Raw genomic sequence first — 22495 nt, forward strand, 5'->3', positions numbered from 1 at the left:
TTGCCTTTTTTTTTTGAGTGTTGCCTTACCCCTTTTGTTGCCTTACCCCTTTCCCTCTGCTTTCCATGTAGAAAGGCCTTTGATTGACTGTTTCAACAACAGATACCGTATTGATGACTTGAAATTTTTGCCTGCATGTCTTAAATGTGCATTGAGGTCTCTGAAGATGACAAACTGGAAGGCAGAAAACACTAAGCTCCACGGTGGTAGGCGTGTGGGGGCAGACTGAGGACTTGTGAAATGGAAACGATGGGCTCTTGGGAAAACTAAAGCAAGAAACTCTAGATGAGACAATCTTAGAGTTCATCTGGTCTAACTCCCTCACTTAAAAGTTGTGATGACGGCCTAGACAGGTCAGATTACTCAGGTACGGTCACACAGGTGGTTACTGACAGTAGAGATAGCAAAGAAATGGGAATTTGGGGTGTTGGTGTGGCATGGGGGGAAAGCATTCTAGGAATGTAAGAGAAGGGTCTGCCCCTGCCTGTGGTGAAGAGTGGTGTTTGTAGGATGGACCAGAGGGCTCCCCACAAACTCTCTCTTTGGCACATAAGGAACTGAATGCAAAAAAAGCAGGAAGGAGTATTTAGAAAAAGATGAAAATATGAGTGAATTTTCTGAATTTCTTCTCTCTCTTTTTGGATTTGTCACATTCAGCCCTGTGAACTCACACTAGCAAGCTGTTTTTGAGTCATAGGAAGGAGACAAAGCTGAGCATCAAAGACTTGGCCAAAGAAAGCTCCTTACTTGGGGTATGATGGGAAGCAAAGGTTGACGCTTAACATTTCCATGGCTGAGAGACTGAATTCTGTGCTTTTCATTTTCCTTGTGTTGGAATAATCTTTTATTTTATTTTTCAAATGGCTAATTTTATTTATGCAAATACATTACTGCCTTAACTCCTTGGTGAAACAAGGCAAGATATACATACATACAGTAAGAGCTATTTTAGCTGATTGGAGCACCTTTTCCTGGAGTAAGTATCACATCAAAATGCCTATAAGAATCAGTTGCCTTTAAAAGAGTGAAATTTATGGTATGTGAATTATCTATCAATTTTTTTAAAAAGGAGGGGGGAAAAAAGAAATCGGTTGCCTCAGAACATCAGTTCCTAAAAGCAAGGCATAATAAATATGTGTACATGTATATATAATGTATATAATTTCTCTGGACCATCTGGGGAACACAGGAACCTTGTTACTGTCTCGGCCAAGTGCAATACTTAACTAAAGAGGATGTGTTAACTTGGTGAGATTCTCCTGAAGAGCAAGCATTTGCCTTTAGTTCCCAGCATGGAATGCTTTCTTCATTGGAGGTGGCAGCCAAGAATTTGCAAGATGTTTAAAGCAGCAGCCAACACAATTATGGCCACAGTTGCCTCACTTTATCTATCTGCTGGACACCAAGAACAGTTTAGGCCTGTCTGTAGAGGTGTGATCAAGAGAACTTTCTCTGGTTTCCACTACTCTTGACAGTCCCATCCATGGATTCAACGAACCATAGGCCAGCTCATCTAACCTCTAGTCCAACACTGGATCCTCCTTTTGCCAGGTGTTGAAAGAGAACTCACTATTCCCAAAGGAAACATATTCTACTGTTGGACAACCCTAATTGTTGGATAATTATTCCTTCTACTGAGCCAAAATCGGCCTCCTTTTATGGTGGGATGGGCCAGGCCCCAGGCTATTAAGAGTTTAACCCTGAGAAGTTATTTGCTTTTGAGCTACAAGCTGATTTAGTTTTCAGACGACCACCCTTTGCTCTCCAGTTTTAGAGACCTCTTCCTAGTTTAGGATTTCATTTCTTAATTGGTATTTTGTAAGTGTATGCCTTCACTTGCGCTTAGCTTCACAAAACTCACCATTTTAGCCCTTCACATTAGATTTCACTTTCTCCAAAGCCAGTGTTTCCAAAGATGGTTTACTTCAATATATACTAATACTTTTTTTTTTTTTACTGTAAAATACATTTATTTTTATGGTTGATTGGTTGTTTTGTTTTGGGGTTTTTTTTTGTGTGTTTTTTGGCAAATGATATGAAGTGCTCTAAAGTCCCCTCCCCAATTTTATCAGTAAGCAATTTCAGCATGCACCTCTAAAAGAACTCTTAAAAAGACCAAATACCATGATCACACCCAGCAAAACTGTTAATAATTCTTGTTCAAATTTCCCTGATTGTCTCGCAAACTTTTAGTTGTTTTTTCAAATCAGAATCCAAATTCCAAGGGTTTTAGGAGATCTGTGCCAGGAGCTGGGAAGAGACCAATATATATATTTTTTCTTAATTCACACAGTCTCATAAAAACTTTTAGTTGTTTTCTTCTAACAGAGTCACATTTATTTGGTTGGTGGCTCTTAAACTTCTTTTAATTTATAGGTTCCCCTCTCTTTTTCCTTGCAATTTATAGAAGAAATTGGTTTATTCATCTTATGGTTTCAGCCTGGGGTTTGCTGATTACGTCCCCATGGTATCATTTAACATATTCCTCTGTCCAAAAATTCCTTTCAAAATATATATTTAAAATATTGACTAAAAAGTAGTATAGGTAGTATGTGATTTTGGCAAAACTATAAAGATGATGGGTATTGGTTTGGAGGGAAACACTGTTCTAAACTGTCCCTTATGTGCAGTATGAATCCTCACATCACCATGAATGCTTTCTCTTCAATCAAACCCTCAAATCCTGTGTGGAAACCATTAAGGATTGGTAAGGTGAGCAGCCTCCCCCCTCCACAAACTTCTGAGTACAGAGATTGAGGTACCTCTGGCTGATTCCTTCAGGATGTGGGCTGGCCAGACCTCCTCCAGACCCACATCTGACTGCCTATCTTTGTCCACTTTCCCGTTCGTTAACATCTCTGTTAGGAGCTGGCCTTCAAATTAAAGGCGAAATGTAAGTCTGACCATTTTGTGTCTTAGAAGCGCTAAAAAGGGTTAGTGCAATAAATTTGTACAGTACATTTTTAAATATCAGTTTTATTTTTTCCTCACTGATGCAGAACATAGCTTACTGTAACATCAAGTCTTAGGGGAAAAAAAGAAAATCAGAAAGCAAAACCAACCCCAAACAAACATAACACACAACCATGCATGACATAATCTGGCAACAGTCTAGGCTTAGAAATTTAAGAAACTTGGAAGAGGAATAAAATATTCAACTTTTGTTAGTTCTGTCCTTGGACTTAAAAGATTATTTGGTATGAAAACTTTTTGTTTGTAAGTTGGTGGCTGTATTATTTAAGGGTACAGGGAGACTCAAAGAGGAGCCTAGCTCGTTGATAGAGAGGCATTACTGATAAAGGGAGAAGAGCTTGTGTACACTTGGCAAGACTAAGGGGTTTTTGTCTGAAATCTGTCTGTGTATGATGGCTAATGATACATGCTTATTACCTTCACTCATAAAGGTAGAAGCAGTGCTATTATGGTCTTATCTACTCTGTACAACTCATACATTGTGGACATTAGCAGAATGACAAAAGAGCTCCCGGTTGATGAAGCCTCCTACTGAGCCATGACTGCACCAGATCTGCGCCTGCACCCATGCCCAAAAAATCTTCCAGAAAGTTCGTTGGTGCTTAAAAGGCCCTAAGGGAAGAGAACCTTTTCTCACTGTTTCCTTCCTCTTTAATAAAGTGAGCTCCTGCAAAATACAAGGGGGCGGGTAACAAGTAAAGAACAGATCTATGTTTTTATCCTGTTCTTTTATGGTATTGTTTCTAGAAGACTTGGTAAACTGTCTTTCCTATGTTTTTTTAGAGAAATGAGCATACTATAGATATGCACCTATTAAAAATTAAAATGTTTACGAGTGTTTTTTTGGCATGAGAGCTTTTAAAAGATTACAAAATATATACTTAAATGCTTGACTCCAGAAGTTTTAAGACAGAAGGGTTTAATAAAAAAATAAATAAGTATACTATATTAATGATCTGAGTGTGAACAATAGCAAGGACTAGAAATTACCAAGAGAAACAAGAGGAACTAGATACTTTTGTGGGGGAAAAAGAATCTGAATGTATGTGGAACATTAAGACAAAGGAATTATTTTAGTCAAGATGGTTAATTTCAAATCTTTCATTCTGAGCCGTGTGGGCCCAATTTATAATTGTCTAGTTTCACAGTATATATATTTGCCAGTTTGTGGCCTGTGTAAGTTTGGCTTTGGACATCTGAGGAAACGAAGGAAGAAACTCCTTTCTGCCTTCCTTATTACTTCATCCTCTGCTAGCCTTCTCCTTTGTATATGACTACATCTACCAACATCTATCATTAAAATCTATGCCAAAGATATGATTAATTCCACCCATAACTGACGAATGTTTTCTGGTTGTATTTCTCAAGGCAAATATCCCTAATAATACCACATATTAAAAGCCATATAAATACATAGATGGAGAAACAAAAACAGACACAGACCATGTAGGCAATAAAGAGTTCGTGCAGAACTAGAAACAAAATACAAGTTCACCTCAGTCAGAGGTATGGGGTTAATTTCTCTTGCTGAGGCTCAGGTTTCCCCTTGATGGGTCCTTATTGGTTCACCGAAGTTCCAGTGGAGGGGTATCTTTCTTCTTTGCTAACCAAACATGCCCAGGTAGAGCTGCTTCTCTTTCCGATGGTAGCTGCTGAGTTCCGACTGCGTTAGCTGAAGGTACCGCCGGACACTGGCGTCTTAGAACAGGGCAAAGAAGGCAATTAGAGACAGGCCATAACCGTACCTCTGGACAGAAGGGGATTATGAACACACTTCCATTTCCTAAAATCTTTCCACTTGCATATATCACAACAATTCTATGCAATAGTAAATGTCATTCATTAATTATGTGCATTATTAAAAAATCTTGTACAGGGATGCTAACTTAATAATGAAAAGGAGCTTGGAGAAATAGTTTTTGTCAGAGCAAGTCTCTAAAGCTACTATACATGGCTGGCAGTTAATCTATGTACTTGAAGGTAAGAAATGTGAACAACGGCTCATATATCTTTATTAATTCATAATGGCTTTCCCGTTCAATTAGAGAGATCTTGCTGAATTTTTGTAAGTTTGGGGACCCTCTTACTTCAGTAGCCGCTCTAAGCCAGAATGCAAAATGGGAGACAACTTTCAGTGCTGAACCACCAACACAGGAATGAGTCTGTCGTTCTCTTCACAATATTCTTTTCCCCTTGGAAACAAGGGAAACAAGCCTCAAATTTTCTGTCAGGAGGCCTGTCCTTCTTCTAGGTCATACCTGGGGTTAGCTGAGCTAAAGGATGAATGGATAGTTAAGCAAAGGCCAGACCCCAGCTGGAGAACTGGTAGAAATGAGGATTATCATGTTTATTCATTGGAATCCAGATCCTATTTTTGTCCCCATCTAGGAACTGAAACTTGAAAAACAACATTTTAAGATTATTTCTGGAGCACATACAATATTGCTTTCCTGTGGAGGCAAGAATACAGGAGTAGAAGGCCTGTTTATCATATATCTTTTTACACTTTTTGAATTTTGAACATGTGAATGTATTATTACCTATTTTCAAAATTCAATAAATGGAAAGCTAAAACACTCCCACAGATACCACCTCAGTGGAACAATTTTTTGTACTTACTACTTCAATCCCCTTCTCTCACCTTTTGGTTGCCTGTTGACAGCGGCCATGAGGTAATGCCGAGCCTGGTCATAGTCCTGCAGGTGGAAAAAGGCCACTCCAGCCCGATACAAGGCCTTGGCATTATCAGGCTGTCGCTCCAGGACTTTCTGACTGTATTCTTTCACCCGTTCATAGTTTACTGGCTCCATCTGAAGAAGACAGGCTAATGGGGCCAAATGGAAGGAAGAGAGAAGAGGGAACACTAAGTTCCATTGCCCAACTCTAGGCAGTACCAAACCTAGGATGATGTCAACAACATTCACTCATCCAACAAATACATTTAAGTGCCCACCATATGCCAGACATTCTTCTAGCCATTGGGGATACAGCAGTGAATATAAGCTTTACATACCTCACAGTTTACGTCACTATCTACCAAATGCCTGGCACGTACCTAGTGTGGGTCAGGCCCAGCTAGAAAAGTTGATAAGAACATATTTTAAAATTTATTTATGGGGACTTCTCTGGTGGTCCAGTGGTTGGGACTTCACGCGTCCACTGCAGGGGGTGTGGGTTCGATCCCTGGTCGGGGAACTGGGATGTTGCATGCTGCGTGGCACAGCCAAAAAAAGAAAAAAAATTATTTAAAACTCTTCATTGTATCTCTTCTACCCAAGGCTCTCTGTCTTGAATCTCCCATTTCACCACAATGCTTGTACTGAAGCTCTGTTAACAACAACCGTTGCCATTGATTGTGTGAGGAAATAGTAAGCGCCGTGCTATGTTCTTTAATCTTCTCATCCACCCTCTGAAGTCAGTATGTGTTACCATCTCCATTTAATGGATGAAGAAATCAAGGCTCACAAGGGTCAAGTAAGTTGTCCAAGATCCCACAGCTTCTAGGTGGAATGAATAAGAAATCTGAACCAAGGACTCTCTAACTCAAAAATTACCACCATTCTCAATGATGATATATTACTTCACTATTCCCTTGGATGAAAGATGGGACCTCAAACCACAAATCTGTTTAGGAGGCAATGTTCAGGTCAGTGTTTTGCCTTTCTATAAGTAAGAAGGGAAATGCATTCCCTGTTTCATAACTGTGGGAATTAAACATAGCATTATTAAATCACGGTGCTGAGAAGGAAGGAGAATCAGGGCTGATGTCTGCAACCCTTCTACAACATCCCCACCAAGTGGCCATATGGTTTATATCAATACTTCGGTACTCCCAGGCGGTCAGCTAACCCATCACTGTAGCTTCATTCATTCATTCGACAACTAGTTATGGAACACTGACCATGTGCTAGGCGGAGTTAGGAGCAGGAGAGGAGAGGAACGAGACAGACACCTTGACGAGTAAATAGAGCTTGCATCCCAGTTCCCAGGTAGGAGGAATGCACTAAGAAATTCACTTATTTATTAGTGCTTTGAGGAAAACAGAACTGTGCTGGGACAGAGAGTGAATGAGGTCAGAGTGATGTTTGATTACAGAAGGCCTCCCTGAGAAAGTGACTTTTGGGCCATGATCTGAATGACAAGGGTCATTCAAGGGACAGGGCATTCTACCTGACAGAAGAGATCCTACAAAGCTGGAAGGTGGACGCATGCTTTGTGAATTTGGTCTATGGCGGAGCCAGATCAGGTCAGGCGGTGCCGGGGAAGGTCAGAGTTTGAATATTTTCCTAAGTGTAATGTGATGCCATTGGACAGTTTTAGACAGTGACATGGTCTGATTTCCTTATCTGTAAAATGGGGAAAATCATAAATACCTTGCAGAATTTTTATAAAGATGAGAGATACTATAAATAAACTGCCCAACACGTAAACTTCACTCACATGTAAGTGAAATTTAATTTTAGTGAGTCTTTATGGAGCATCCACCAAGCACCCCCAAGCAGAGGGTCTATAGATGGATAAGCTACAGTCTCTGCCTTCAAGTCCACCTGGAGAGTCACGATATTTACAAGTACCTATCTCATTTCCTTGATTTCTGGTCAATTCCCCAATGTGTATTCTCTTCTCTAATAATGCACAGTATTCTGCAATAAGAGCTTAAGCTCTGCAATTAAGACTTCCCATGTTTAATTTTAGCTCCACCACTTATTAGATGTTTCCTTAAATCTACCTCAAAGGATTGCTGTGACACTTAAATAGGTTTATATGTATATGTGTATAAAGGGCCTAAACACGGTATTTCATAAATGTCACCTTAACGAGCCTTCCCTGACCCCTACCTAACACTTCCATGCCTATGGCACTCACTTTCCCCATTTTCTTTTTTTGGGCCACTCCACACAGTATGTATGATCTTAGTTCCCTGACCGGGGATGGAACCTGCACCCCCTGCATTGGAAGCATGGAGTCTTAACCACTGGACCGCCAGGGCAGTCCCTATCCCCATTTTCTGCTTTATTCTTTTCCACATTACTCATCATCTTCTAATATATGTTACCTCTTCTGTTAATTGTCCATCTCCCCATGAAAGCAGGGATCTTTATCTGTTTTATAATACTGCAGTATCCTCAGTACCCAATAAATAATTGTTGAATGAACTGAAATATTAGCTCCTCTAGTTACTGTTACTTGAGTCTAAGAGGAGCTCTGGACACACACTGTAAAAAAGCTAGATTTTCACCAAATCACAGCTGATGAGTGTTGTAGAAAGCAAAAAAAAAAAAAAAATCATTTAAACACCTATTACAAAGTATAAAAACTACCCCTGGGCTTCCCTGGTGGCGCAGTGGTTGAGAGTCCGCCTGCCGATGCAGGGGACACAGGTTCGTGGCCCGGTCTGGGAAGAACCCACATGCCGCGGAGCGGCTGGGCCCGTGAGCCATGGCCGCTGAGCCTGCGCGTCCGGAGCCTGTGCTCCGCAACGGGAGAGGCCACAACAGTGAGAGGCCCGCGTACCGCAAAAAAAAAAAAAAAAAAAAAAACTACTCCTAATAATTTCTATGGCCTCAACTGGGACCATTAGAATACTTTAATATACTTCAAAATAACTTAATTAGCTCTATGGTTATTTTGCCTGCCATAAAACAGACCTAAGAAGTCTCCCTTCTTTTAGCAGATTAATCCTAGCGATACTAACTCTGGAATCCACCTCTTCATTCAAGGCCAGCTGGAAAAGGAAGATATTGGTTACCCAGGTTACCATCTAGCTGATTTATAGGAAGAAGGAAAATGAGGAAAAGCTATCCAAAATATCTAAGATGGATAACTTACACCACCAGTTAAAGCAAGTGCCTTCTTTCCTATATTTTAAATATTAAAGAAACAACACTCTAAACGTAGGTTCAGTATTGTCCCTATAGCGTGCGAAATTCCCTAAACCTATCAGCATCACCCGGGAGTTTGTTAGAAATGCAAATTGGTACACACATCGCCCAACACACAAACCTCCGACCCATTAAATCGGAATCGTGGGAACAGGGCTCAAGAAGTTGAGTTTAACAAACTCTCCAAGTGAAGTCTGAGAAGCACTGCTCTACAGAAACTCAATTAGACCCTACAGATTGAAAATAAATTTCAATTCACGGCAGAATAACTAGATGACGGCAGAGAAGCACGTCAGTTTTCCCCAATGTTCTCAGACTTTCATGTCCCGGCCTTGACACTCTACCCACCCTTCAGCCCTGTTCTTACCAGCTAGGTTGTTGTAGCAGTCTGTCTGGGTGGTGCGCAGTACGTTTTCTTGTTCAGGTGTGAGGGCCGGGCCCTGGGGTCCCAGATTAGGAATCGGGGAGGGCAGACTTGGATCCAGACCCCGCAGCTGCAGCAGAGCTCGATGGTACCCACTCACAGCATCTCGGTACTTTCCTTCCCGGTAACATTGGTTCCCTTTCTCCTTGTACAGCTGGGCCTCCTGCAGGCGCTTCTCCATAACTTTGTCGCCCAGTGCTCTTGAGGAATTGGGAAGTGAAAGAGCAACCGAAGCTCTGGGGATAGGAGCGAAATAACCGATTTTGGTAGCCGACTTAAAAAAGCAGGAAATTCTCCTTCTCCAGGAGGCCTCTCAGGGAATGTTTCCTTGATTCTACTACAGCCCCTTCCTTTCTTCTCTGCAGTTATTTTTCAATCTCTAGAAGTGCAGGGCATTGATCAGGGAGAGGACGTGGGAAGAGTAAAGCCAGAGATTAATTTATTTCCTAAAGCGGCGACTCCGGGGGGCGGAGACTGCACGAAAAAGCGAAGGCCGTACTATAAAATTGTGGCCGGCGTGCAAACGCCAGCGGAATTGCTTCCTCCTTTCCTTCGGACACACCTCCCTGACCTGGAAATGGAAGAGAGTAAGGCGGGGACAACTGCTAAACGAGGTCTAGAGGGCTTGCCTCCATCCCAGCTCTTTGTTCGCACTTATTCAACCAGCATTTGTTGACCTCCGGGCCAGGAGTTGGGGAACCGAGGTGAATGCGGTCCGTGCACCCCAAACAGCCCGAGGGTGACGCGGCCGCAGCGCCGCTCATGCAAGCCTCGCATGCCCCGCGGCCAGCCCCTCGCCCCCAGCAAGTGGCCGAACCCGAAGTCTCCCCGCTGGGCTTCGATTTACCGGCGGGGAATAGGGAGAGTGCAGGGTCAGGCCTCCCGACAGCTTGGTGTCTAAATGGTGGCGCGCATTGCTCCACGCCGCCCAATCAGAAGCGGCCCCGGAAAAGTAATCCCGCAGAAACGACCCCGCCTCTCCAGCCTCCCCAGTGGACCAACCGTGGGGTGGGCGGAAATCCTCTGGCAGCTTCGCCAATTGAAAAAAAAAAAAAAAAGAAAGCTCTTGAGGGACCAATCAGAATTGCAGATGACGATTCAAGTTGGCCAATACGGCGAGGCCAGGGTGTCTGTTGCTGGGTAGAAGTTGAAGGATTGAGGGGAAAAAAGAGGGCCGGGGTTAGTTACTGCGGTCCTTGCAAGGTTTTAGAGAGCCCTTTTGTTGACTAACGAGAAAGACAATTGCCAGTAGGCGTTCACGTTGCAAGAGCTTCCCTGCTTTCCTTCTGGCTTTTTTCTCTCTCAAGAAGTGGCTGCACGAATAGACACTAGGGAACAGAGATTAGCGAGCAAGCCCTACGACAACAGTGTGATCGGGTCAGACGGAAGTAAGGGTGGTGACGGGGTGGGAGGGGCGTGTGGCGAGGGAGGTCCGGGCGGCTGCGCGGAGCCCCGGCTGGAAGTACGGAGGGACGGGTGCGCACACGCCTCGGTACTACGAGGCACTTGAGCTGAAGCCAGCCTTTCCCGTCTCCGGCTCCGGTGCGACTGCGCCGTGAAGCCGCTGGCGGCGATTGGCCCAGGGGGTGAGAGGGGGCGGGAGGTAAAGAGAGGGAAGTCCACCGTCCACGGCGCGCGCCCACCCGCCCGCGGCAGGGGAACCAAGGGGGCTGGAGAGGAAGCAGCTCCCTGTTGTGTTGTTTTGGGCTCCGAGGGCCGAAAGGGGGAGGGAGGAAGGGCGAGAAACAAACACTACGTAGCGGAGGCTGCGTGCGGCCTTCTGCCTGCGTGCCTACGTGCGTGCGCTCGCTCGCGCGGGCTCAGTGCTGGCGCGTGAGGCGGAGGCGGGCGGCGGCGGCGCCTGCGCGGTCGGGCTCGGTCGACGGCTCTCAGGGGAGGAGGCGGCGGGAGGCGGAGGAGGCGGCGGCGGCGATGGAGGTGAAGCGGCTGAAAGTGACCGAGCTGCGGTCGGAGCTGCAGCGGCGCGGCCTGGACTCGCGCGGCCTCAAGGTGGATCTGGCGCAGCGGCTGCAGGAGGCGCTGGACGCCGAGATGCTCGAGGACGAGGCCGGCGGTGGCGGGGCCGGGCCCGGCGGGGCCTGCAAGGCGGAGCCTCGGCCTGTGGCCGCGTCGGGCGGCGGCCCGGGCGGGGACGAGGAGGAGGACGAAGAGGAGGAGGAGGAGGACGAGGAGGCGCTGCTTGAGGACGAAGACGAAGAGCCACCCCCTGCCGAGGCCTCGGGCCAGGCCGCACAGCCGCCGCCGGAGCCCCCGGAGGCGGCAGCCGTGGAGGCCGCGGCCGAGCCCGATGCTTCCGAGAAACCAGTGGAGGAGGCCACAGCCGAGTCAGGTGGGGTGAACGGTGGCGAAGAGCAGGGCACCGACAAGGGGGAGGAAGATGAGCCGGAGGATCGGAGCGGAGACGAGACGCCGGGATCCGAGGCGCCGGGTGACAAGGCCGCAGAGGAACAGGGTGAGGAGCTGGCAGCGGAGCGGGTGCGCCCCTGACCCAGCACCAAGCCCTGCATCGCGGGGTTCGATTCCCATCGCCATTCGGTGGGACTCCCCAGGGGAGGTGGCTTTCGTCCTCTACCCACCTTTTTGGGGGGTTTGACTACCTCTGGTGGCCCCACTCTCTGCAGGCGGGAGGTTCCTGCCTAACTCGGTTGCTTGGTGGTAGTGGATGGAAGTAAGCGATGTTGCTTGCGAACTGCTTATGAGCTACCTGTTGGAGCAGCCTTCCGCGGTGCTGGTTATCTTTTCCTAAACCGAGAATGCACTGAGGAATTGTTGATTACACGGACAGCCAGACCGACTGTTGGAGGCTTCGGCCCGACTGTTGACTTTTTCGCCATAAAATTAAGCAATAAGCTCAGTTCGTCAAAGTTCGCTCCATCGAAAGCTCAATATTAGAGTTTGAGCCACACCGAAAATCTGGAAATCTAACATTGCTCCTGCTTTAGCAGCAGCTCCTGCTTCAGCAGCCTGTGGTGTGAGGGTGTCAAGTTTAATCGTTAACTACGGAAGAAAAAATTTTAATCTACAGCATTTAGAACGTTAATCAACATTATTTGGCTAGTGGTTTAACCTTGCCTGAATTCTTACAACTAAATTTTAATCTTTCATCTGAGAAGATGGTTGGGCAAATTTGTATATTTGCTGTACACATAGCTAGCTTTTTACATTTCGGGTCCTTGACTTCCTGAATTGAAATGGTTGGGCTGTTGGTGGGTCCATTGAGTAACCTTGTGGAAGAGACTGTATAGAGTTGCCCTAGGGAGTTAGTGACCTTTCTCTCTTTGAAGTAATTGGATGGTTGGAGCTGATCCATAACTGTCTTGTCAGAGTAGGGAGGAAAACTAGAGCTGCTTCCCATTCTTAATATGAAGTGGCTTGCTTTAGTTCCTTTTATAATACATTTTTTAGGCTGCTGCTTGGTATGATGGTATAATTGGAACCCAGTCTACAACAGTCACATGCAACTTGCAGATTGTCCTATGTTCTGGAACAAAAATCCCATTACATAACCTTTGACTTAACGTGTACCGCCAGATAGCAGATAAAAAAGGTTGAGGGATAAAGGACTTCTTTAAAGAAGTTATTATTAAAAACTTTAGTGTTACAAACCAAAAAAGTCCAAGGAAAAATTGTTTTTCTTCTCCTTTTGTGAAGAATGTTGCGAAATATATGACAACACTTTTCTGCTCCAAATTATGTGCAGTAAAGATGCAGTATTATTTGTGGGTCTCTTGTGACTTAATGGTTTGCTCCTGCAAGTTTCAGTAAAAATCTGTGATAAAAATACAGCTCTGTATATACACCATAGTCCATTAGCTATGTAGGTAAAGCTGTGGATGGCTGTGCGTTTCAAAGCTGGAAAGGCAAACCCTTAAAAAAAAAAAATTGAGGCTTCTGTAACATGAACCTGTGGAAAAGTGTTGGAAAACATATATTAAGTGTCCAGCTTAAATCCAAATCTGATAGTCAGGAATCGAAGTTAAGCTATGAAGTTTTTAAAAAACTCATGGGATGTTTCTTTTATGTCATATTGGTGGGAAAATCTGCAAGTTTGACCTGATTTAAGCAGATAAATTTAGAATGCAAAAATTGCCGAATTTTTAATCTACTGCTTGACTGTAATTAGCCCATAATGTCCCTTTTTTTAAAAAAAAAAAAAAAAATCCCAGCCAATGACAGGAAGATGATCATCTTTGGAAATAAAACATTCTGTGAATGCCATGGGAAAAACCTGGCTCTTCTGACTAGACAGATATGCAGGTCCTCCTTTAGTTTCTGTTGGTTCTGAGCTTATTCTACACTCCAGTATGAAAACTGCTGATTTTCTTTCCCTCCTTTTTGTAGGAGATGACCAAGATAGTGAAAAGTCAAAACCGGCAGGCTCAGATGGTGAGCGGCGGGGGGTAAAGAGACAGCGGGATGAGAAGGATGAACATGGCCGAGCTTACTATGAATTCCGAGAGGAGGCTTACCACAGCCGGTGAGGGAAATAGTCCCTTTCATTGAAGGGAGTGTCTGCTCTGATTTTGGTATACCTGATGTTGATTGGAGAGTCTGGAAAGAGGGGTGGATTAAAAATGGAATAGGTTTTTACAGGCCTAAGTTTTAGATTAAATCTACCCTGAGAGCTCCTGTTGCCCTTTTCACATTTGTTGAAAGAAGCTGTCTGCTGGAAGTTTATATTTGCTGATAAACAGACCTGATGTCATGCAGACACCTCTCCAATTAGAGGACTTTGGTTACACTGTATTTGCTTTTCTCTCATATGTATAGTTCAAAGTCTCCACCACCCCCGGAAGAAGAGGCAAAAGATGAGGAAGAGGATCAGACTCTTGTGAACCTGGACACGTGTATGTATAAGGCAGACAGGTTGAGGTTTTAAACCAATCAAAAGTGATTTTGGAGATTAAAACTTCATGGCCTGCAGCTTTGAAAAGATTTAAACTTTGTATCCATTCTTGAGAACTGGGTATACTTGTGTTCTATTGGTGGCTTCAAGTGTTGGGCATTGGAGTAAACAGATCGCTTCTTTCTTAACAGATACCTCGGATCTCCATTTTCAAGTGAGCAAAGACCGCTATGGAGGGCAGCCGCTTTTCTCAGAGAAGTTCCCCACCCTTTGGTCCGGGGCAAGAAGTACTTATGGAGTGACAAAGGGGAAAGTCTGCTTTGAGGCCAAGGTAGTGTGTACAGCTCATTAGGACCGTTCATTTATTAAATTAGTCATTAGACCACTATGTAGTGGGCTCCAGTACATAGTAGTTTACTGCCCACCAGTATTTTATTAGTGCAGAAAAAGGCACCACGCTTGAATGACAACCGTAGCGCCAGTAACCGAGAAATTGACCCTCATGGCTTTGGTTTAAGTTTATTGACAGTTGTTTTTCTGACGTTGAGTTGTGACAGTTGTCGTTTTCGGTTTGTATCAAAATCTTGTCTAACTCAGACTTTGCTTGAGTATCTGAAAGTTCCTTTTCTGACTTGGCCAGGTAACCCAGAATCTCCCAATGAAAGAAGGCTGCACAGAGGTTTCTCTCCTTCGAGTTGGATGGTCTGTTGATTTTTCCCATCCACAGCTTGGTAAAGTTATTTTTAACATAATCATTTTAATGTTTGCTGCTCTGTGGGAGGTTTGTGTGTAGGTAACTAATTTGCTGATTATTCTAGGTGAGGATGAATTCTCGTATGGTTTCGATGGACGAGGACTCAAGGCAGAGAATGGGCAGTTTGAGGAATTTGGCCAGACTTTTGGGGAGAGTGATGTCATTGGCTGCTTTGCTGTAAGTGCTCCTGAAAGTTGTAGATTTGTAGCAAGGAGTAAATAGAGGGCACTAGGGATCAATTTGCTTCCCATCGACTGCTGTCTTTTCTGCCTTTGATGCATTGCTCACATAGTTGTTTAGTACAGCAGTTGGAGTAGAGAAAAAAAAGATTAAATTGTAAGATTAATCAATCTCAAGCTCTGTGTGCCCATAAATGCTCTTGTCTTTCGTCGTTGTAGAATTTTGAGGCTGAAGAAGTAGAACTTTCCTTTTCCAAGAATGGAGAAGACCTTGGCGTGGCATTCCGTATCAACAAGGAATCCCTGGCTGACCGGGCCCTCCTACCCCATGTCCTCTGCAAAAATTGTGTTGTAGAATTAAATTTTGGTCAGAAGGAGGAGCCCTTCTTCCCACCGCCAGAAGAGTTTGTGTTCATCCATGCCGTGCCTGTGGAGGAGCGCGTGCGCACTGCGGTCCCTCCCAAGACCATAGAGGAGTGTGAGGTATGCTGGAGAGTGTGCAGAACCTTGGTGCTCATGCTTGGAATGGTGGGTGGGTCGCTTTTCTTCTGAAAACTTTACCCAGCTGGGGGAAGGGGAGGATGTTCTTAAATTGGGCTTTGTAAACATGACCCTCACTTATTTTTTATAGCATTCCTGGTTCTGTTTACTTGCAGGTGATTCTGATGGTGGGACTGCCTGGATCTGGAAAGACCCAGTGGGCACTGAAATACGCAAAAGAAAACCCTGAGAAAAGATACAATGTCCTGGGAGCTGAGACTGTGCTCAATCAAATGAGGGTGAGTTGCTGGGAGGGGTTAGTCAGCTGTGATGTTAGCTCTTGAGGTACCAAGAAATTGATATAATCTTTTCCCAGTGGAGTTGGTCTTTCAGGTGTCTGAGAACAAGGGCCCCACAAATAAAGAAATGCGTTCTCAGTATGTGTTTATGGTAGATTTTTTTCTTTTCCTTTGCTGTGTTGTCAAATGTGAAAGCTGGTAAAGTCTGGAGTTTATCCAGATTGAGACTGGAAATGAGTTCTGTAGGAAATGGACAACATTCACAGCACTGAGCAATGTCAGTGAACTGATGTGGTGGTGGTGTGGCATTTACCAGTGATTCTTGGGCTTTAACTTAGTGTGTAACTCCTTGTGTTTCTCTTCTTCTCAAACTCATTAGATGAAGGGGCTCGAGGAGCCACAGATGGACCCCAAAAGCCGAGACCTTTTAGTTCAGCAAGCCTCCCAGTGCCTTAGTAAGCTGGTCCAGATTGCTTCCCGGACAAAGAGGAACTTCATTCTTGATCAGGTATTGTTCAAACATTCAAAAGAAACCTAATCTAACAATAGGTCCAAAGATAAAAGATTTGGTATCCATTTAATCTGATAAAATTGCTCAGGGACTTTGCTGGTGGTCCAGTGGGTAAGACTCCGTGCTCCCAATGCAGGGGGCCTGGGTTCAATCCCTAGTCAGGGAACTAGATCCCGCGTGCATGCTGCAACTAAGACCCGGCACAGCCAAAATAAATAATATTTTTTTAAATCCCTTTAAAAAAAAATTGCTCAGAGTCAAAATAGGGTGCATATATAGAGAAAGACTGAATTAAGTAACAGAATCAGGTTACCTGATTATGACTAAGTGGTTGTGTTACGGTTGTAATGTGTTTTGAGCTCAGAGATACAACTCTTAGTGTTTTTACCAGAGAGTGTATGGACCCAGACTGTAAAACACATTCTAGAGGCAATGGAAAGAGCGTTGGAGCTTTGGATTCATGGCTCCACCACTTACTAGGTTTGTGACCTTGGACAAGTCTTGGCCTCTCTGAGTCTCAATTTTCATGTTGTGTAAAACAGGATAACATCATGTAGCTTTTGAAGAATTCAAAGAGATTGTGTAAATAAGACCCCTAATCTAGTGCCTCACTTGTGAAAGATGCTCAGTAATTGTTGGTTGAATTAGTGTTTAATTTTTATTCCTAAAACGTCTATTACTCCTCTTGTTCCTAGTGTAACGTGTACAACTCTGGCCAACGGCGGAAGCTATTGCTGTTTAAGACTTTCTCTCGGAAAGTGGTGGTGGTCGTCCCTAATGAGGAGGACTGGAAGAAGAGGCTGGAGCTAAGGAAGGAAGTGGAGGGAGATGATGTGCCTGAGTCTATAATGCTGGAGATGAAAGGTGGGCTAAAGTCTACAAGTTAGGGGTCCTGTCCTTGGTCCATGCACACCTCACTGGAGCCTCTTAGCACCTGGAGGATTCTCCACATGTAAAGTGTAAATCTGTGGAATAAATTAATGGGTGTGATCACTTGAAGATTAATGAATGAGCAGAGTGAATGGTGAAGCAATAACTCCTTGATTCATTCTGATAAAATACAAAAAGAGAAATGGTGATAGATCACAGGATGATAGCCTTAAGGCAGAGGCTTCAACGAGTCAGTTATTCATTTAGTAAGTACTTAAAGTGTCTACTATTTGTCCAGTACTGTTCTAGACATAGGGAAAGAATGAATGAAATGAAGCTCTGCCTTCACCGAATTTATATTCTAGAGATGGGCCATGCTTGTGGTTCAAATTAAAATGGTAGTGGTTGGAGTGAATGATCTCATCAGTATATTTTGATTTCTAGTATCACATTAGGCCTGTTTTTTATTTTTGTTGTTTGTTTGTTTTGGTTTTTGATACGCGTGGTACAAAGCCTTACAGCAAGGTTCCCTAGAAGGCAAAATTAACTATCTTGATTGATCTAGTTTTGTGCTGTTCACCTCAGAGTTTGGTTTTTCCCCTTGCTGCCTTCAGCGCCTGACATCCCACCTGAGCTGTCAACTACTGGCTCTTTGAATTCTGATAATGCCCAGGCATGGGAGCTGGTTACACATTTAAGAGCTGGATTCTCCAGTTTACTTAGAATGAACTAGGCCAGTCCATACCGGTACTCAAGCACTTGGAGGAACTTAGTTCAGTTTTATAAAACGGAGGGCTAACTGGATTCATCTCAGAATCAGGAGAGCCTCATTGAACTGAATTCTGCGGGGACTCAGCCTCTGAACTTGATGTCTAGAGACTGGCAAGTGTGCTGGCCCATCATACACAGGTGGTTTTAATGAGGACCCCGTACTCTTGTTAACTGTTTTTCTTGTATAGATGAGTAAGTGCCTTTAGGCTGGGGTCAGTTTCTTCTTGAGTCTCTTTAAAAGTGTATTTCTTATCTAACCAACACCAAAAGTTTCTCAGTTACTTTTAGCCTCTGGCTGCCTGCTTCTGTCCTGATAAGAAACCTTAACCCAGTTCACTCTTAATTTATTATGGATCACTTGAGAACCTGTAAATCTACAGCTTGCAGATAGCCCTTTGCCTGGGGCTGTTACAGTTTAGGGAAAACCCATAGAGTGAACCCAGCACACTTCTGTGCATTAGTACCTGAGGCTTAGAAAATCCTATTCTTGTAGTGGGGTTTTCATCATGAGATCTTACCCGTCTACGTACTTGGAGGCCCACAAGCTTCTCTCTTACTCTTACAGCCAACTTCTCTCTGCCTGAAAAATGCGACTATATGGATGAGGTGACATACGGGGAGCTGGAGAAGGAGGAAGCTCAGCCCATTGTCACTAAGTACAGGGAGGAGGCAAGGAAGCTGCTGCCGCCCTCCGAGAAGCGGACAAACCGCCGAAACAATCGAAACAAGCGAAACCGGCAGAACCGAAGCAGAGGCCAAGGCTACGGTGAGTCCTGGGGACCTAACAGCCCAAGCCTCAGTCTGTTCTCTGTGCTGAGTGCAGCAGGACCCACAAGGAAAGGGCAGGCAAACCAAGTCAGGTCACCAACAATAAGGAAGCCCCTTCTTACGGAGCTTATTTCTTCCTGTGATCTTTACTCCCAGCTTCTTGTGCTTTTTCCATAATCCTTCAACAAAAGGTAGTTATTTTTCAACAAAAATATTTGTTTCCTTGAAAAGCAATGCTTGAGCCTGTTCATTTATCTAGTTTTCATTTTTACATGTGGACTCCCCATTCACTATTGTAGTTTATTTGAAGGATTTGTGCAGTGAAATCAGATTCTTATCTTTTTCCTTGCTACTTTGTCTATTGGATCAACCCAACTGTATAGAGCAGAAAGTGAATGCATTATTCAGTAATCTGGGGGGGGGTGTTAGACAGTAAGTTAGCTTATTAGTGGAATTAATTTCCCTCCTGAATGTCTAGTTTGTCACTTAACACCCCCCGCCACAGTGTGCATTCACTGTGCATTAAAAATGTGTGTGTGTGTGTGTGTGTGTGTGTGTGTGTGTGTGTGTGTAATTATAAGTGTAAGTCAACAAACTTTTTGAGTGCCTGCTCTGTGCTGGGCAGTGGGAATACCAACAGTTCCTACCCTGGAAGAGCTTATCATTTAGACTTTGTTCATTTGTATAAAATGATGGGTCTGGGTTATATGATATCCAGGATCCCTTCCAGGGCTGAAAGTCTGTGGCTCTACGAATGGCAGTTTTTACTCATGTTTCTAACTCTGCCATGTATCCTTTTGGCATCTTAAATGTTTTGCAGGAATTGGGGAGCTTCAAAAGGTGAAACCAAGGTGGCTTGGTTTTCTTGTGTCTCTATTCCTCTGCCCTCCCCCACCTCAGACTTTTTAAAAGATCCTGGCTGGTGCTTTAATTAACATTGTGTGAGCCTGGCAGAAGCAGGCCTCCTATTCCCCCAGAATTGCCTTTGGCTCCGACTTTTTGATTTCCACTCAGATGTGGAGCCAGGACCCCATGCCAGCTGTCTGAGCGCGCTCTCCATTTCTCTTCCAGTGGGCGGGCAGCGCCGAGGCTACGACAACCGGGCCTACGGGCAGCAGTACTGGGGGCAGTCTGGAAACAGAGGGGTGAGTGCAGCTCTCCTTCTGCTCCTCCCTCTGGGCCGTGATAGCCATTCCTATTGGCTTGGGGGAGCAGAGTGGTTTGGGCTGTTTTCTCAGGGCTTAGGGTTTTGCCCATTTAATTTGTTCCTCTGGAAGACTTTATCCTGGGAAGGTTAAGCTTGTTTATAATATCAAGTGAAGATGTGTCTCATTTAAGACGGGGGATAGCAGTGGCTTGTGATGCTGAAAGCCCATACATCTTCGCTCTTTCTCCTTCTCCTTTCTCAGGGTTACCGTAACTTCTACGATCGATACAGGGGAGACTACGATCGGTTCTATGGGCGAGATTATGAGTACAACAGATACAGAGACTATTACAGACAATACAGTCGGGATGTAAGTATCATCTGGGGATAGAGAGATGAAGGGGGGCAGGGCCAAAGGGATGAGTGTCGTGCCTCTCCATCCTTAGCCAGCTGTGGCTCCAGGTGATGGAGTTTCCCCTTTCTTCTAGTGGCAGAATTACTACTACCACCATCCCCAGGACAGAGACCGATACTACAGGAACTACTACGGTTACCAAGGGTATCGGTGAAGCCCCTGCCATTGTCGCCTGTCAGCCATGAAGCTGAATCTCTGGGGGTGCCAAGCACCCCCCAAAACACAACCAAGGAAAACAGGGGCTGCCGGGGTGGGGCTGAGCTGCCGGGGAGGGGCGGTGGGGGGAGGGTGCGCAAGCGGGGGGGGAGGGGGTGGAAACAAACAACAAAACTGTACATTTTTTTTTAAAGTTTGTTGAAAAGAATATTGTCTTATTCTATAAAACATTTCAAACCTAGTTAGATATTTGTAATCAAAAAACCATTTGCTCAGAAAGCAGCACTTAGGGCTGCCTGTCCTATACCCTGCAGTCAGACAGGAAAATAACTGAAAATGTCACCCTTCTGACATTCTGAGGCAGCTGGACTGGCAGCCAAGTAAGGGAGAGTGATGGCGAGGTAGTGCGGAGCGGGTGGGGAGGCGTGTGAGGGCACTCTCCATACAGGCAGGAGCGGGGACAGAGGGAGAGCTTGTGACTGGGGCAGTGAAAATAAACGATCAGCTCTTATCAATCACTTGCACCAACTAACCGTTTGTATTTTCTTTACCGACCTTTCCCTCTTGGGATATCTGGTCTGGTGGGCTGGGAGGCCATAGTGTCCCTGTCTCCACGTTCCTGTGCCTTTGTGCTGTTTGGCTGAGGCATGGAGACCACCAGTTGGGCGGTTCTGTTATAGGATCCCCACGCCAAGGAGGCGTGGGGACTGTTCCTGATTGCAGAGCAGAATAGCTTGCAGCCTCTCTGTGTCTGTTAATGGATTTCCGTAAAATCCGGGGGAAGAGTTGGGGTTGCAGCCCTCAGCCTGAAGACTGTGATTTGCCAGTCTCTACTCTCTGTCTTCCAAGGTTGAGACAGGTGGGAAGTCTCTGAAATCATCTCTGTTAGAGAATCTGTCCTCTTATAGTTCAAGAGAAGGAACGTTTCTCAGGGTTTCAGCTCACACAGAAACGAAGCAGGATTCTTTTCACTGCAGCAGGATATGTATATAGGTGAATCCTGTGGTGTGGGCTACCAGGCCCAGGCGCTGAGAATAGCAGCTATTTTCTACAGTGTGGAGGGCCGGGGCCCTGCTGGCTTTTTTGATACACAGATAGAGAGTGAATAGAAAAGGGGAGGGTGGGGGGTGGGAGGCAGCTCCGTGGGGCTGCTGGAACTTGGGAAGAGCATGAATGTGAGCGTGTGCAGCGTGTGCATGAAAGAGAGCACCCCTTCCCGACTTGTTGAAACAGGATTCCTCCTGGGGTGCCTTCCCTGTGTGTCCCAGAGAGGCCTCTAGCCAAGAGACTTCAGTCGGGAGAGTTATTGTTTTGTAACTTTACCAGCACCCTCCCAGTTCTTGACAGACAGCTTCAGGTTGTGGGTTCAAGAATACAGGTGGATTATGGGAATGCTCTTTCAATACTGAGCTTCAGTTTTCATTCACCTTCCTGCTCAGCATTGTGTCAGCCAAGAGCTTACTCAGCGAACACCACACATTGCTGCACTTCCTGGCGAGGGGAGCCCTGGGTTGTGCTACTAGAAGGTACTTCACTTCCATTTCCTTACCTGGGCAGTCCTCTGTTGAAAATTTTGTGCTGAGATTTGACCTCTCTCCCCCTCTCCCACGGTTACTGCCGTGCCCAGGAGGGTGCGCAGGCCCTCGTCCTGGCCCTCTAGTCGCCCTTCTGCTCCACAAGGACCTCTGACCCGGAGGCTGGAATGGGGGCTGGTAGGCAATACGTTTGCTTGCTCAAAATGATGTCCTTTCTCTGGGCACCTGCTTTTTCTGTGGTGCCGTCAAATGGATTTGTGTGTGGCAGTGGGTGAAGTGATTGCATGAATTTTTCTGTAACCCACTAACTTTTTATTATCATTAAGGGGAGTTTTTGAGAAAGTTTTGCTCATAGTGTCAGGGAGGTAAAAAGGAGGAGGTAGAAACTGGAGCCCAAAGAGATTCCCTTAGGGCAAGATTATAACAGAAAATTGACTCTGAGGCAGAAGCTGCCACCCCTATTC

At 45.0% G+C, this 22495-nt stretch overlaps 2 protein-coding genes across 6 annotated transcripts; one reads left to right on the top strand and one right to left on the bottom strand.

Annotated features, from left to right (window-relative positions):
* Positions 1-2964: 2964 nt before the first annotated feature.
* Positions 2965-10660, bottom strand: TTC9C (tetratricopeptide repeat domain 9C). Of its 4 annotated transcripts, XM_060158903.1 has the most exons (5): positions 9934-10213; positions 9223-9515; positions 5615-5797; positions 5061-5165; positions 2965-4671 (listed from the first exon to the last, which is right to left on the bottom strand). In XM_060158903.1, exons 1-4 carry the CDS (start codon positions 10041-10043, stop codon positions 5074-5076), a joined length of 678 nt encoding a protein of 225 aa, XP_060014886.1. In that variant the 5' UTR covers positions 10044-10213; the 3' UTR covers positions 2965-4671; positions 5061-5073. The 4 variants fall into 4 exon arrangements, with proteins under 4 accessions (XP_060014886.1, XP_060014889.1, XP_060014888.1 ...); XM_060158906.1 differs by lacking the exons at positions 5061-5165; positions 9934-10213 and adding an exon at positions 10282-10660; XM_060158905.1 differs by lacking the exon at positions 5061-5165 and having other exon boundaries at positions 10127-10257.
* Positions 10661-10736: 76 nt separating this feature from the next.
* HNRNPUL2 (heterogeneous nuclear ribonucleoprotein U like 2) lies at positions 10737-20608 on the top strand. 2 transcript variants are annotated; one of them, XM_060158902.1, is made up of 14 exons: positions 10742-11752; positions 13642-13777; positions 14071-14147; positions 14338-14477; positions 14787-14877; positions 14965-15077; positions 15299-15562; positions 15736-15858; positions 16238-16366; positions 17065-17233; positions 18576-18776; positions 19850-19923; positions 20188-20295; positions 20414-20608. In XM_060158902.1, the coding sequence occupies exons 1-14, from the start codon at positions 11212-11214 to the stop codon at positions 20492-20494; spliced, it is 2247 nt and encodes a 748-aa protein (XP_060014885.1). In that variant the 5' UTR covers positions 10742-11211; the 3' UTR covers positions 20495-20608. The 2 variants fall into 2 exon arrangements, 1 of the variants encoding a protein (XP_060014885.1); XR_009542344.1 differs by lacking the exon at positions 19850-19923 and having other exon boundaries at positions 10737-11752; positions 20414-20455.
* The last annotated feature ends 1887 nt before the right edge of the window (positions 20609-22495 follow it).

The sequence above is a fragment of the Lagenorhynchus albirostris genome, chromosome 9 (genome assembly GCF_949774975.1).
Source record: "Lagenorhynchus albirostris chromosome 9, mLagAlb1.1, whole genome shotgun sequence".
Lineage (NCBI taxonomy): Eukaryota > Metazoa > Chordata > Mammalia > Artiodactyla > Delphinidae > Lagenorhynchus > Lagenorhynchus albirostris.